General features: G+C 34.1%; 1 protein-coding gene across 1 annotated transcript in view; it reads right to left on the reverse strand.

Moving 5' to 3' along the window:
- LOC106478373 (microtubule-associated serine/threonine-protein kinase 3-like) overlaps positions 1-15,475 on the reverse strand; it is a 192,308-nt gene that overhangs the window by 126,741 nt on the left and 50,092 nt on the right. Inside the window, exons 2-3 of the mRNA XM_022381966.1 lie at positions 14,014-14,191; positions 7,670-7,749 (exon numbers count right to left, since the gene is read on the reverse strand). Of these exons, the coding sequence (XP_022237674.1) occupies positions 7,670-7,749; positions 14,014-14,191 (258 nt within the window). The remainder of the gene's footprint in view (positions 1-7,669; positions 7,750-14,013; positions 14,192-15,475) is intronic.

Below are 15,475 nucleotides of genomic sequence, written 5' to 3' on the forward strand. Positions count from 1 at the left end.
CAGAAAAACTTTAATATAAGTTTAACATCACAGAAAAACTTTAATATAAGTTTAACATCACAGCTACCTGATGATGACAAAACCTTGTCGAAACGTTGTACATTTGCTGTGATGTTAAACTTATATTAAAGTTTTTCTTCATTACCCATTCAAGCCGTCTCCAGCCATTATTAAACTTAACATGTCTATAAAACATAATATTATCTATTAAAACAACAACATGGCTTGCTGCCACAAACACACCTGCTTCGTTAAGGAAGTCGTATATTATTCGTCTACAATCAAGCTTATAATACACCCAGGGCTGAAACAACGAGAAAGTTCGGTGATGGGTTTCGATCCCACGACCGGCAGATTACGAGCCGAGCGTCCTAAAAAGTTTTTATGCAGTTGTATCACCAGATTTTGGCATACGTATTCACAGACATGCCAACAAGCGAAAGCAATTTACAAATTTATCTGTATCTACCTATCTATCTGAATCTATCTCAGTCTGCCTTGAGGAACATTGTTGTTATTCCCATAGTTTAAAGGTACATACATAATGGGCTATCTGCACCCTGTCCAGAGCAGGGATTCGATCCCCAAACTTTAACGTTGTAAGTCTGTAAATTTACAGCTGACCCAATGGGGCACCTTAAGGAACGTACGACATAGGCCAACACTGTAATTTCATCAAGTATATATATATATATATATTTACACTCACAAATTATTTTCCACAACTTTTATTTAAATCTATTAAGGTGTGTCACTTTATTTAGCTTTTTATGAAACTAGTTAGGGTGACTCACGTATTTCCCTGGGGAGTGTTGCTGTGATGAGTCCTGGAATTAGAAACTAATAAATTGCAATGCACTTTTAATTCCCTACACACGCGTCTATCACAAAGTAGTTTAATTAAAAATAACGAGGCGTGGTAACACACTGAAAACTCCGTCATGGCAAGAAATCTGATTGCATGCATTCAAACATAATCAGTGAAGTGTTTTGTGACACATTTTACTCTGTTTAGAATAAAAAAGATAATTAAACTGGATCAACTAAAACTTGAGTTATTTTTACAATATTTTACCTCATCGCTTGTCAGGCTACAAAGTTTACAATATCTCGGCGTCAGAAGAAGAAGGCGCCGACTTCTATATATTCTATCGAGAATACTAATATATCACAAGAAAACCATTACATACTTATGCAAGTTGCTAACTGTTCTACAAAAAGCCATTTGAAAGAATCAAACAACGTTGTTTTTACAAGAGACTTTCTTTCAGTAAACAGCGCGTTATGTTCTAACTATGAATAAGTACGAAATTTCCACATCATTCCACGAGATTTCTAATGAACATACCAGACAATTTCTAACCCGTGCATAAGAACTGGTCATCTCTCCAGTGAGAATTAAGTTTTTAAACTAAAACTTTACAATTAATTTGGTTCTAATATTATTCTATTACTCGATATGAAAATATTAATTAAATGAGAACTTTGTGTGTTATAATTCACACACACACATCTGTACAAAGACAACAACCGTTTAACCCTTATATTATAGGCCTGTTTTTAAACCATTCACTAACGGTAGGACTCACGTATTCTTTGTTTGTTGTTAAGCAGAAAGCTACACAATGGACTATCTGTGTTCTGCCCAATGCAGGTATCAAATCCCAATTTTTAGCGTTATAAGCCCCAGACTTACCGGGTGGTGGGGTAAATCACATTGAAGACTTTTATATTTTTAGATATTAGAGGAATTATTATAAAGGCTAAACGACCTACGAAAGAGGCTCAAGCAGTTTGATGCATAAACAGTGTAGGAAAATATTTTAATACCAAAAACGCATTATAAGTTAGTAATGCAGCACATCGAAAAAGAGATTGGCAGCTTAGAGAAGAACAACAATAAAGTAAAAAGAAAAAAAATCATCGTATGTGCTCGAATAACTTCTCAATTAATCTTTTCACCGTTAGGTTCGTTTTTCATATTATGGTATAATGTCAGACAACAAAACTCGAGCCTTTTAGAAATCAGAAACAATAACTTAAAATAAAACCTGACAACGGCTCGTTCAGAGTTTTGTTTGTTTGTTTTGTAAATCGCAATATATAAAATAAATAAATAAGAATACTTAATATGGTCATAAAAACGTGACACATTCCAATTCTGCATATGGTAAATAAAAATGGTCGCTGATTTATATTGATTGTTTGTTTGTTTTGAATTTCGCGCAAAGCTACACGAGGGCTATCTGCGTTAGCCGTCCCTAACTTAGCAGTGTAAGACTAGAGTGAAGGCAGCTAGTCATTACCACTCACCGCCAACTCTTGGGCTACTCTTTTACCAACGAATAGTGGAACTGACCGTCACATTATAACGCCCCCACGGCTGAAAGGGCGAAAATGTTTGGTGTGACGGGGATTCGAACCCGCGACCCTCAGATTGTGAGTCGAGCGCCCTAACCACCTGGTCATGCCGGGCCGATTTATATTGAATAGAAAAACATTTGCATGGAACATATGTAACGTAATTACAGTACGTGTGGTTTAGCAGGAGTGTTTTGTGCCGATTAACTTCAACGTTTATGCACATCATCTTAATAGTATCCTGCTGATGACCCAGTATTCCTTCAATATAAATTAATAAACAGCTCTTCACAGATCACCAATTGTATATTTAATCAGCTTCACTGTTCTTTTTTTAATGTCTTACAGCGATTATTAAACATTCGAATTGGGACGCTTGTCATCGGAAATCGGAGCCCTCTCGTACATTTATGTGTCTAAAGTTTAAACATCTCAAGAGAGGCACGCATGTTTAACAAAGTTTCTGTATAAAATGAAGACCTCACACTAAAGAATACGTATGTAGTAAAACATAAACTTTCTTTGTGTGACAGGTTAACAGCTCGGTGTATCGTAAGTTATGTGTGGATCTGCTGTCGTCTTAACCACTGGAATCCCACGAGGTTTAAACTAATGGCCAAAACACACGCTTCAATTTTACAAGCATGAAAAAATTTCGCAAAAACGAAAATATCCGCTCTTCAATACACTCAAATTTATCATTGTTGAGATTGATTCAAATTTGAAAAAGAAAAGAAAAAAAGGCGGGGGGTAAGTTACAGTTTGTGTCCTTTTAGTGACCTTTTTCTTTTACTTTAACACTGCATAGTAAAACGATATATTTACTCTACAGATGTTTATATTCTTATGTTTCCACGATCGACTTAGTTTGAATACCTCACATAGTTTCTTCATTAAATAGCTCCATTTTATTTTTTACCTACGAAGTCCGTAGTTCGGAAACTCGACGCTAGATTGTATGAATAACAGCTGCTATTGATCTGCAGACTGTATAGAACAAGGTAAAGGCACCGTTACTAATACTACGCAGTGGACATATTACAAAGAATACGAGTTTGACAATATATTAGTGAACTACGGATGAGAAAAAAAAACAGAGCAACAAACAATAGGACAGAAGAAAAAAAACAACAACAAAATTTCATAGACTTGGTCGGAGAAATTGTTCTTCTAAAAATAGGTTGAAATGATGTATCATTCACACATGCCAGAGAATGCCTCGTGTACAACCTGCAAGAGGCTTATAGCATACAGGTGTAAAGGGGTTTCTGCTTTAGAAGCACACTTAAAAACTAAGTGTATAATAAGAGTATTCCAACCCACCGTTTGTTTGTTTGTTTGCTTGAATTTCACGCAAAGCTACACGAGGGCTATCTGCGCTAGCCGTCCCTAATTTAGCAGTGTAAGACTAGAGGGAAGGCAGCTAGTCATCACCGCCAACTCTTGGGCTACTCTTTTACCAACGAATAGTGGGATTGACCGTCACATTATAACGCCCCCACGGCTGAAAGGGCGAGCATGTTTGGTGTGACGGGGATTCGAACCCGCGACCCGCAGATTGCGAGTCGAGCGCCCTAACCACCTGGCCATGCCGGGCCACAACCCACTGTGTTCTCCTAATCCATCGCTGACGACATCAATGATATTTGCACTTAAAAAGAAGACATGATATTCTATATACAATTTATAATTTCTTGACGAACAGGTTATCTTTCTTAAAGCTTGTTTGAAGTGTTGTTGTTTTTTTCATTATTAACAGACTTCAGTGCTTATGAGAAATGTTAAGAATCGATGTAAATAGAAATAATATTCTGTCTTCTAAAACCTTTACATGATAGGTTTTTTACATAAAACCTTTACAATAAACATGTTAAACTGAGATATATCATATTTATGAACAAATGCATATAAGCATATTGTCAAATTCTTTGCACAGTCATAAATGTAAACACGTTTTCTTTACAATACTAAAATTACAAAGGAATGTCGAAAAAAATTAAAAATTTCAAAGATACCTACGAAACTGTGTTTGATGTATTAAGAATCACTAATGGAAACCGACAATATGAGTTACCGCGACACTCTTAAGGCGCTTTAGTTAATTTTTTGTGAATACAAAATCACTCAAACGAATTCCAAATTTTTGGTAGATTTCAATGACTTACTACCCTAGTTATCAAATCAAAGCTTCATTTATCAGCAGCATAGTAACGCATACAACAAGGATAAAAAAGATTTGTGGGATAAAAAGAGTAAAAGAAGAAGTTGAAAAGAAAAAAAGAGTTGAAGAGTAAAAAATGAAGGTTTCGAAAGAGCGCAAAATATTTAGAGCAAAAGCAATGAAACGTTAAAAAAAACGAACACCCCAAGATTTCAAGAAAGTGTCCCTTGCAAATAATATATTATTTGCCATTATGTCTATCTAAATCTATAAAAATGGAGGTATCACCTTTGTTACTCTAGTAATCAGAGCCCTTAAAGCTATGTATCTGTATGAACTGTTTGTCAGTGGCACAAGAAGTCTTTAAAGATGGAGGTATCATCTTTGTAAATCTATTAATCAGAGCCCTTATAGCTATCTATCTGTATGAACTGTTTGTCTGTGGTATAGAAAATCTACAAAGATGGAGGTATCATCTGCGTTACGCTAGTAATCAGAACACGTGTCAAGAATCCTAAGAAGCTCCATATACGCAACAACTAGACCCTTCTCCTTTTCTGACAAGAAGAATAAAATATACTTTAACACGATGGCCTCGCTAAACCCAATTGAAAAGAAGTCACATAAAAGTTTAACGTCAGAGAAAATGAACAGTGATAATTTGGCCTAGATACCCTTAACAAGAAGTGACCCAACAACAGACAAAAACGTGGTAGTTGCACAGTAGCTCTGTCTAGATTGGTTATCTTATACCCAATGTCCTACATTTCCAGAGTTGGCTACTGCTCGTGAATAACTTATCTAATAGCGTGTCTGCGTGAAACCCGTGTTACTGTTATTAAAATTTTAAGCCTTGTTATTTATGTAACCTAATACTCCTTTGACAAACAGCATTAAAACCATTCTACCTGCGATATCTTTATGAATTCGGAATTCTAAAAGAACAGAACTTCTTAACGCTCATTATTTTAGTCAGAAAAGAATTAGGGAACGTTTGTTTGATTGTTTGTCTCGGACTTTTCGTGCAGAGTAACACAAAGTGAAGGCATCTAGTCAACTGCACCCACCGTCTAACTCTTGAACTACTACTAACTAACCAAATAGTGGAATTTGACCGTCACTGTACAGGCTCATCCACTGCCCCAAAATACAAAGACCGTTAATGCGGCAGCGGGCACAAAAGGGGAGAGAGCTAAATATGTACAGCGATAGACAGATGCAAAGAAAGAGAGAGAAACAGAGCGAGATGAATAGAGACAAATAGATAGAAAGAGAGACTCTCCAAACCTTTAAAAGTGTTTAGTACATAGCAAAAACAAAATTTTACTCTGATCTATATACATATAATTTTTATGTGTATGTGGTAAACAAATCACACAAAACAAGAGTTCTTTCGACCCCAAAATGAAAACTTTCTTCTGCTTTTCGCATTAACTTCAGGTTTCGTAGGATTCCAGAATTACTGAGTCTTTTTCCCTAACGGATGACCATTAAATGTCAAACACAGACATTGTACCATAAGAATTACAAATAGAACCCAACTTTGGGTGCGTTTGAAGGCTATTAATGATAGAGAAAAATCTCTATGTGCAATAATTGTTTATTTATGTTAATAAAGTACATTGTATAAGTACAATTAATATTTCATAAGTACAGATAGAACCCAACTTTGGGTGCGTTTGAAGGCTATTAATGATAGAGAAAAATCTCTATGTGCAATAATTGTTTATTTATGTTAATAAAGTACATAGTATAAGTACAATTAAAAATATTTCTAAACCTGGTTAATTATTCTTATCCAAAGTAGATCCAGTGTATACTTTCAAACCTGATTTAAAAAATACCGAATTTAATTTTGGAGATTTAAAAGATTTAAAATTACACGTATGCAGGAATAAATAACGTAATAACGATTTTTTTTTATTCAAGCATGTTCAAGTAGCTTATTAGCCCCAATGTTGAATGAGCTTTACAGACTATGTTGTTGGACATACTTATAAGACAAATAAATGATCTATAATAAAAGAAAATAAAGTAGCTAAAGAAAATATTACAATGACATGGCTCTTCTCTCAGTTTTCTTTTGTTGGTCCCCTCAACATTTTTTTCCAAACAAACAGACGTTTCATTGACTTGGTGTAAAAAGCTTTAAAAATAGACAAACTACTAGTATATAATAAATACACGTGAGAGTACTTACCCTCGGTCTCAGAAACAGGTAGTTAGGTCGTACAATTCGTTGATTTGCTTTCATTGGTGGCCTATTGGCTTTATAACCAATGGCTCTGATGTCTTGTGGACCGTATGCGGTTCCCACCTTATTTACAGAGTATGACACGCGTGTGCGACTGATCTTCATTGCCTGTGTGTAAACCATAGGCTTGTCTACGTCCATGTTGAGGACTAACGTCGATCTACCATTTCTAGGTTGTAAAGTATGGTAGAAATAGGGAGCTGGTGATGACTTCTTTAAGTCGTAAACTCTCCCATATCTCTAAGGGCGTTCCTTTCTGTCCTGAATTGCTTTAAAGGGAAAGTCTTAGAAGACGAGTAGGCGGGAATGTACCTAATCAGATTTACTTTGAGCTGGGCTACAAACTATCAGTGAACCAGTCCACAGAATTATCTGAAGACAGGACTGGACATTCTACCACAACAGATTTGACACGTGCTTTATTCGTGAATTGACTGTGTAAACGATTTAAGTGGTTTGTTTTTCAATTCTTTTAAAAACAAGAAAAGTTACTTTTAACACTTGAAAAAAACCACACAAAAACAATCTCATCATTCTTTAGTACTTAAGTGAAAATAACATACTAACCAAAAATACTATCTTATTAGCTAATTATTAAGTTAAGGAATCAGTGAAAAGTGTTACTTACTAAATACGTGAATCAGGGACAGTGTAATTATTAAATTAATATAAAAAAATTTTTACTTTCTCAAAAATTCAATGAGCAGATGTCTTGCTAACTCAAGATGTACGAAGAAGTCCAGTTACTCAATAACATGGATCAGGACCGCTATTTAAATAGAAGAGTCCACACGCGCAAGTAAAACAGTTTATTGGCTTATTAGAAGAATTATGACACATAGAGAAGAATTGAGCGATTCCATGTTTAGAAATAAAAAAAATTGATAACATACCATGCTGGAAGATAGAGAGGGCGCTGATTGGCCCATAGACGAACTGCGCATCCGCACCAAGTTGGATGTTTCCGAGGTACCTGTTGAAATATTAAACTCATGAATAAGTACTGAAATGAAATAATTAACTATGGAAAATAAGCAATGAATAATGATAATACTTCTTTTATAAACAATCAAAATATATACATTTCACAGACAGATAATAATACAAAAATCGTGTACAATATAACACTGCATATATTACTCATTTACTTTGTCTTTACGCAAAATTATTATTTCCAGATCTCTAGCTGTAAATATTTGTTATTATGGTCGCGTCATATTTCTGCATAAAACTGAGGTGGAAATACACTAGCGACATCTGTGGATAAAAATATATACCAAAGATCAACTTTCTAAAACAAAGGTGATTATCACAAATATACAAATACAAATGTGTATATCAACGCACAAATTCTTTAAGACTGATTTAGCCAGTAAAACCATAGTAAAATACTTTTACATTTGGATAATTCACCTGGCTTTATATTTTGATCATATACAAAATTAATCGAATAACACATTTACTATATACTTCTGCATTTTTTACACTAATTAAATAACTTGTAACAAGCACACTTCAGCTGCGTAATATGATTTATAATACTTATTTTGACCATTGAAAGAAAATATTACACTGTTTTTGCGCCTTTTAAAAGATAATATTAATAAAACTGGAAAGTGAATCCTTAGCTGGTCTGTAATTATTTCTCAGACCATGTTAACCAACAGACGAATCCAGAATGTCACACACACACACACAAAATTAAAAAAAAAATTAAAGAATTGGTGTCATATTGATAAATTCCAAAACTAATTTTAGATGGGTGTAACTCAATAACATGAAGCAGAACCACTACATGGAGGTACAAAATAATTAATGTATCTAAAAGCCTGCTAAAAAAAAAGGTAAATTTCTTAAGAACGTTTGGGAATGTCGAGATTTCAATATGGCTGTAATAGGACTTTGCTGTTTGTGAATTGATTTAGAAATGAGGTGAATAAAATTACACGCGGCACCACACATTAAAAACAATCTACATGCATCAGTGGATGTAGTATAACAGGTCGTGAACACGACATTTTGCAGTATTTTGGTTTAACACTAATTCAGTTTTATGCTAAAGAAGCCGTCTTAGAAGACATTGTCTTAAAAAAAACACTATTTTATGAAAAATAATGAATTATATAAAATATGAAAACAGTCCGATCCACAGGCCTTTCTGTAATAAAGTTTGTTTAGAACTTCAGACCTTTTTGAAACATTTTCCACCTTTATCGTTAATAGAGCATTAGGATCTTTTAAAAGCCATAATTTCTTTAAATATATCATAAAACATTCTTTTAAGAACCTTAAAATTAGCTTTATCGATTTTATGAATATTCTGTCACTACGGAAATAAAGGGAGAAATGACAAAAAAAACAACAAAAAAAACTCTAACATTTGTGTGAAAAAAAGCAATAAACTATTTAATTTCAAAGAGAGAGCAAAATAACTGCTCGTATTTAGACAGAAAGCTTAATATATTGCAACAGCCACTATTTCTCACAAATAGGCCTAACACTAGATTTTCGACATGTATAAAAGGGGCCGTTTTATATCCCTCGCAGCGTAGGCGCGCAGCCAATGTAAGGATGTTTGGACTTCCATTACGTAAACATGCGCCCCTTTTCACACAGTACCGCTGATTGATAAAGAACATCATGTAAGCCTTCTCCATATCATTAGTTTTAAAAGAAATGAAAAACGTTTGTTATAGGTTTCTGAAACCCTTGGTGGCGTTCATTCAGTGATCACTTTAAATTCTCACATTTTTGTCATATTTTTAACGATCTTCATTAAACTGGTAAAACCACCAGGAATATTTTCTAAAATCAAGTTTTAATAATACTTTCAATAACGTCCAAACGGCTGTGATGTTCCCCCAGAAAGGAATTAATCTATTTTTTGTTTTTCATAGAAAGTTAATTCACTCTTATCTGTAACCCCTCTAGTTTTACTTCTTTTAGGAAGTCGACGCAGAGATTTATTTAAAACGATCTTTAACAGTATGTAATAAATATCGACATAAACTACCATCTACACTTCAATTTATGGCTACGGAAGGATGCGACATTTCGTATTACTAGATACGAGTCTCTAAGAAGAACGAGAAGGAATAAGGTACGAAGAGAAAACTATTTTGAATGTTAAAACATATGCGCTTGCAGACGTTTCTGGCATGTTCCACACTATACGTTTCTTTCGACAAAGACGTAACATTTTACGGAAAGTAGGTGCTCATTTTGGTTGTGTTGAAGAGGCAAGAAAATACTGAGTGAACAACTCAAAATCCCGAATTTGTTGAAGTTAACCAAACTATACTTAACAATAGCAATTCCTGTCGTGTTACAATAATTATTTACTTTTTCGGATCCAGTTATGTAGATGGTATAATCTTTTTTTTTTTTTACTATCGGTTACATTTCAACTGGAAGGGGGTGGGGCACGAATCGCACAAGATATGCAAAACTATGATATTAAAACTTCTTTATGAGCGTGTTCTGGCATTAGATGTAGACTGTTAATACATGCAATAAAAATTACGTTACACATGAACAAGCCAATCAAAAAGAAAATAAAAATATATTATTTTTTTATGAAACTGAAAACCAGGCGTAAAGTGATCGTAGTTACTTCTCCCACTATAACTGAATTTTATGCGAACTGGTAAAATTTCATAGTAACACACACACAGATAGATAAACAGATATTACATGAAAGAACAAATACTTTTTTTCACAGAAAAATAAATAAATGGCAGCAGGAAAATAACATAACACCAGAGTACAAGTGACATGATTGGACAATATAAAATATATCCTGGTTTTGAAGTGTAACCATTAATGGAAAATTAACCTGTAAAATATAGTGTTTGCCTCAAGCTGTCAAAAAATTAAATTAAATCGTACATCAAATTGTCAAAACTAAAACACAAAGTCCTCATATCAATTTCCTTTTCAACATGAAAATTACAGATTTAATTTGTTTTAAGCAAAGAAAATACTATCATACAACATGATGTTAAGTTTTAATATATTTTACTGAAGTAAGTTACCTATTGTCATTGCTTATATTTATATGTCACTATTTATTATGAAAATAATAATTACTCATAAACTGGTGATGATTAACGTAAAAACAAGAACACTAGTTTTTAACTGAGGATGAAGTAAGTAAAATAAAATATATATTGTCTTTTCAGTAGTATAGCGTTGCGATGAGGAAAAGGCTGACAATGAAACTAGTGAAACGTGTTACACGTCATTCTACCGAAGTTCATTTTCTCAGCACCATTTGGCACCCTGGTGACAGAAGTGTCTGTACCCTTAAAATACGTCTTTAACTTTATCACTTTTCACGTTGAGAAATCACTAACCAATCTTGGGAGAGGGGAGGGAGCTTGCAAGCAGTCAGCTAGAAATAAAAATACCTAGAAATAATCAAAAATCGTTAAATAGTCCGTGTTAAATCCATCGAGCTACATTGGCAACTCCCCCCTTTCCCCCAGGGGTTTCAAGTTCAATTTAATGTTTTATTCATATGTTACTGATACTATTTCGAGGTTCGCTTTTTTAGTTGAAAATGTAATTTATTAAATGGTTCCAATGATGAACATACTCAGGCAGAGTTTCAAATTAAATCCTATGAAGAATTTGTTGGTTATATCGTCGTTAATGCCTGGAGTTGAAGATAATTTTATTTCCTAAGCACGCAGACAAACTCGTGCGACAGAGAAATATTCATGTTTTTCACTTCATTCAGTTTCAGATTGATAAGAACATTTTTGTCGAAAACGAAAAATCGTAATCTTCATAAATTACTTTTAAATATATTACCCAAAATATTTTTTTTTATTATGTAGTGCGCACAAAATGGTTACGTAAAACTGTTTGGAACATTTATATAACGCCTTAATTAACAAAATAGATATCTTTAGTATATATATATATATATATTCTTAAAAAATAAAGAAAAACTTAAATCTGGTCGTATTTTTAATCGTTGCTCATTTGCAAGATTACCGCGAGATATAAGTAGTGAAATAAAATTTTGAACGGAGAAGATTCAATGTGCTTTTAAAAGATTACAAAAGGCCCAGTAATAATGGTTGGAGACGGCTTGAATGGGTAACGAAGAAAAACTTTAATATAAGTTTAACATAACAGCAAAAGTACAACGTTTCGACAAGGTTTTGTCATCATCAGGTATCAACCATTATTAGTTTCAAAGTGGGTTCCTCGTCATCGTATTCATGAAGTAGATAACAAAACTACCTTGTCTTTATTTTTTTTAAATAAAAACAAGTTTCACTCACAAGAAACATGAACTATTGGAGTGTATAATAAATAAAAGAAAATTTTATAATTAACATTCATAATATACACACTTTTACCGGTGACATCTTAAGTAGACTGAAGTATTACTGCAGTAGTTACCATTTTAAATGTGATACAGAAACTCCACAAACATCCATCTTCATCCTACGTAATGATTCATCGTGTTATTTAGAGCCTTTGTAAAATTCTCTTGTTCTTAGGTGACTTAGCGGTAAACTTGGGAGTTTATAACGCTAAAATTTGAGGTTCTATCCCTGCGGTGACCACATCCTCAAATAGCCCATTGCGCAGCCTAGTGCTTATGAACAAATAAACAGAGCTCTCTTTGTTTCGTTACCAAATATAATATTTTTACAGTTAAAAGGTTATTATGAATGTGATCTATTAAACAAGTTAAAATGAAAGATGAGCTGATTTAATAATCAAATAAGACTGACAAACTGAAAACCGTTATTAATAGACGAGATGTCCTACTGGACAAGTATTTTGAACAATTTCATAAATCGTTCCTCCGCGTAATTAGTGTTCGACTTCGATGAAATAGTAGAAATATTAAAACGGACAAGCCTATCACTACCAGACACCCACTTTTAGAGAACTTGGTATATTCAACAGAGCATGTGTTAAACGGACAAGCATATCACTACCAGACACCCACTTTTGGAGAACTTAGTATATTCAACAGAGCATGTGTTAAACGGACAAGCCTATCACTACCAGACACCCACTTTTGGAGAACTTGGTATATTCAACAGAGCATGTGTTAAACGGACAAGCCTATCACTACCAGACACCCACTTTTGGTGAACTTAGTATATTCAACAGAGCACGTATTAAACGAACAAGCCTATCACTACCAGACACCCATTTTTGGAGAACCTAGTATATTCAACAGAGCATGTGTTTAACTTTCCATGCACGAAAGAGATAAGACCAAATTCAAATACACACGCTGTCTCAGAGTTAAGTCTCCATAGTATAACTGCAGATGTCTGTTACATAAATACACATACCCATGAAAAAAAAATCATCTTGAACTTTAGTCATTGGTGCCAATTTGTCAGCCATACAGAGCACTTTTTTGGGTTATATTTAACCACTACTGAACGTTGCATGACTGTATACACAAGTGTTCGTTGGAGTGGGCAGGGAGAAAAGGGGAGGACGGGTGGGATGCAAATTTTCAGTTCTACTTTTTTTTCCCATATAATCAACCTAAAGTGTTCTCTGAATACAAAAACGTTCCGTTTTAGTAAAACAATTACTATCAAAAAAACCTAAGTGGCACTAACGACCCCTACCCCCATAAATATGTTCAATTTTAAGGTCGAAGATAAAAAAACACATCTTCACATCTAGACCAAAATAATAATTAGGGCCCAAAATACTATCGCGTACGATCTGAAATTTTAGCTTGTTGTATTTTAAAAGCTAATTTTTATCTGCTTAGCTTTATATAACCCAGGATATTACGGTATATTTTTATTAATAATTTAAAGCGTGTTATTTAAGCAATATAAGAAAAACATCAGGCTAAGTTATAGTAAATAATAGCACGGCGTCTTATAAACTTTTGTATAGTGAAATTAAAACCATGGTTCTAAAGTAATACTTAATAAACAGGAAATATATTTTCTCTAAATAAAATATTTCAAGGTTTAGCTGAAATTTTTACTGTTTTTATATTTCTAGTCTAAATTCCACTTACACCAATGGGTGTTTTTTTTATCTTGGATACAATATTGAAACACGTCAGTACAATACGTCATACCTTTTTCGATAAAACCATTTTTGTACAAAGGAACGAACGAATAATAAAATATGGAGTTTTAATTTTCATGTACGCAGTAGGTGTGGTGTATTTGGTAAGTCTGATGTTTCACAACATATACTGGTTGTTTGAAGATGATCAGTTTCCTACCTGGAGTGCCAACAGTAAGGTGTGTGCTCGGAAGAGCAGCCAAACTTTCTCGTCGTCCCTTCATGTCCTCTGATGCCTGTCTTTGGAAAGGACGAGATTTCCGCGGGAAGAGAAGCGAGACGTCAGTGGGATCCTGATGGCGCGGCGAAAGTGCTGGTGAGTGAGATCCTTGCTCCCCCTAGTGAAAAAATGATAAATTTTACACTAGTCCGTTACGCATAAAAACAAAAATATTTTAAAATCGAATTTTCGACGACAGATAGTTTCTCAGCCAACAAAGTGTGTTAACAGAATTTCAAACTATGAAACGTCAGCAGTAAGTCACTGCCCGGAAGACTTTCACACTTTGCCAGATTAGGTGCCTTGCTGTATCAAAATCACTGTCACATGTTCTGGGAGTATGTTGAACTTGGCAAGTGAAGAGCAGTTTTAAAGATGTAAACGTGAAGAGCTGCCAATTTTTTTTCTCTCTCATAAAATACTTCAGTAAAACAAAAAAAGTATTCCGTACAGATGTGTAATTCTGCAATTTCAACAGAGCTGGTAATTATTGGAAAGTTTTTTATTTAAGTTACATAAGGGCATTGCTCTGTTCCTTATCAAAACTAGTGTCGTATTAACCCTAAACTTGCGCTTCCAACATTTAAATAGAGTTTTCACGTTGTTTAATATATCATGAAAATAAACAACATTCTAGTTACAAGTGCTTTATATTGCAGCACGATGTACGTAATTAAACCGCAAACTTGAATACTGAATTATTCATATAGCAAATAATTGTTTTGTTTTAGCGCAATGCTACACAATAGTTTGCCCCCCAGTGGCACAGCGGTATGTCTGTGGACTTACAACGCTAGAAACCGGGTTTCGATACCCGTGGTGGGCAGAGCACAGATAGCCCTTGTGTAGCTTTGTGCATAATTACAAACAAACAAACAAACAAGCTACACAATAGATTATCTGAGTTCTGTCCACCGCGGGGATGTTGAACCCTGGATTTTAGCATTGTAAGTCCGTAAACTTACCGCTGACCTCACGGAAACCATAATAAATAAACTCCAAAAAATATATTTTCAGTCAATAAAAGCTGCACAGCTAGTGTTTTCTTATCCACTACTCTTGATTCTTGACTTTATCATTGATACACATAAATCCATGTTCATAAACCTATCTGTGTCATATATTAACATATCACAGAGGCTACTCTATACCATGAATACACGTAAATCCATGTTCACAAATCTGTGTCATCCGTTATGATAAATTAAGATTTGCTTTTTTTACTTTGTGTTATAAATACTGTTCTATTTAGCTTCACAATCAATTGGTAAGTACTGTTAACCTCGTACAAATTATGCTGGTAAGTTTGTTTGTTTGTTATGTTTTTTTGGCTACTATTAGACTTGTCGACGCCGTGTGTCTGGTTTACATTAGAACGGGTTAACAACCGGCTGAAGTCAAT

This window comes from Limulus polyphemus, unplaced genomic scaffold (genome assembly GCF_000517525.1).
Source record: "Limulus polyphemus unplaced genomic scaffold, Limulus_polyphemus-2.1.2 Scaffold205, whole genome shotgun sequence".
Taxonomy (NCBI): domain Eukaryota; kingdom Metazoa; phylum Arthropoda; class Merostomata; order Xiphosura; family Limulidae; genus Limulus; species Limulus polyphemus.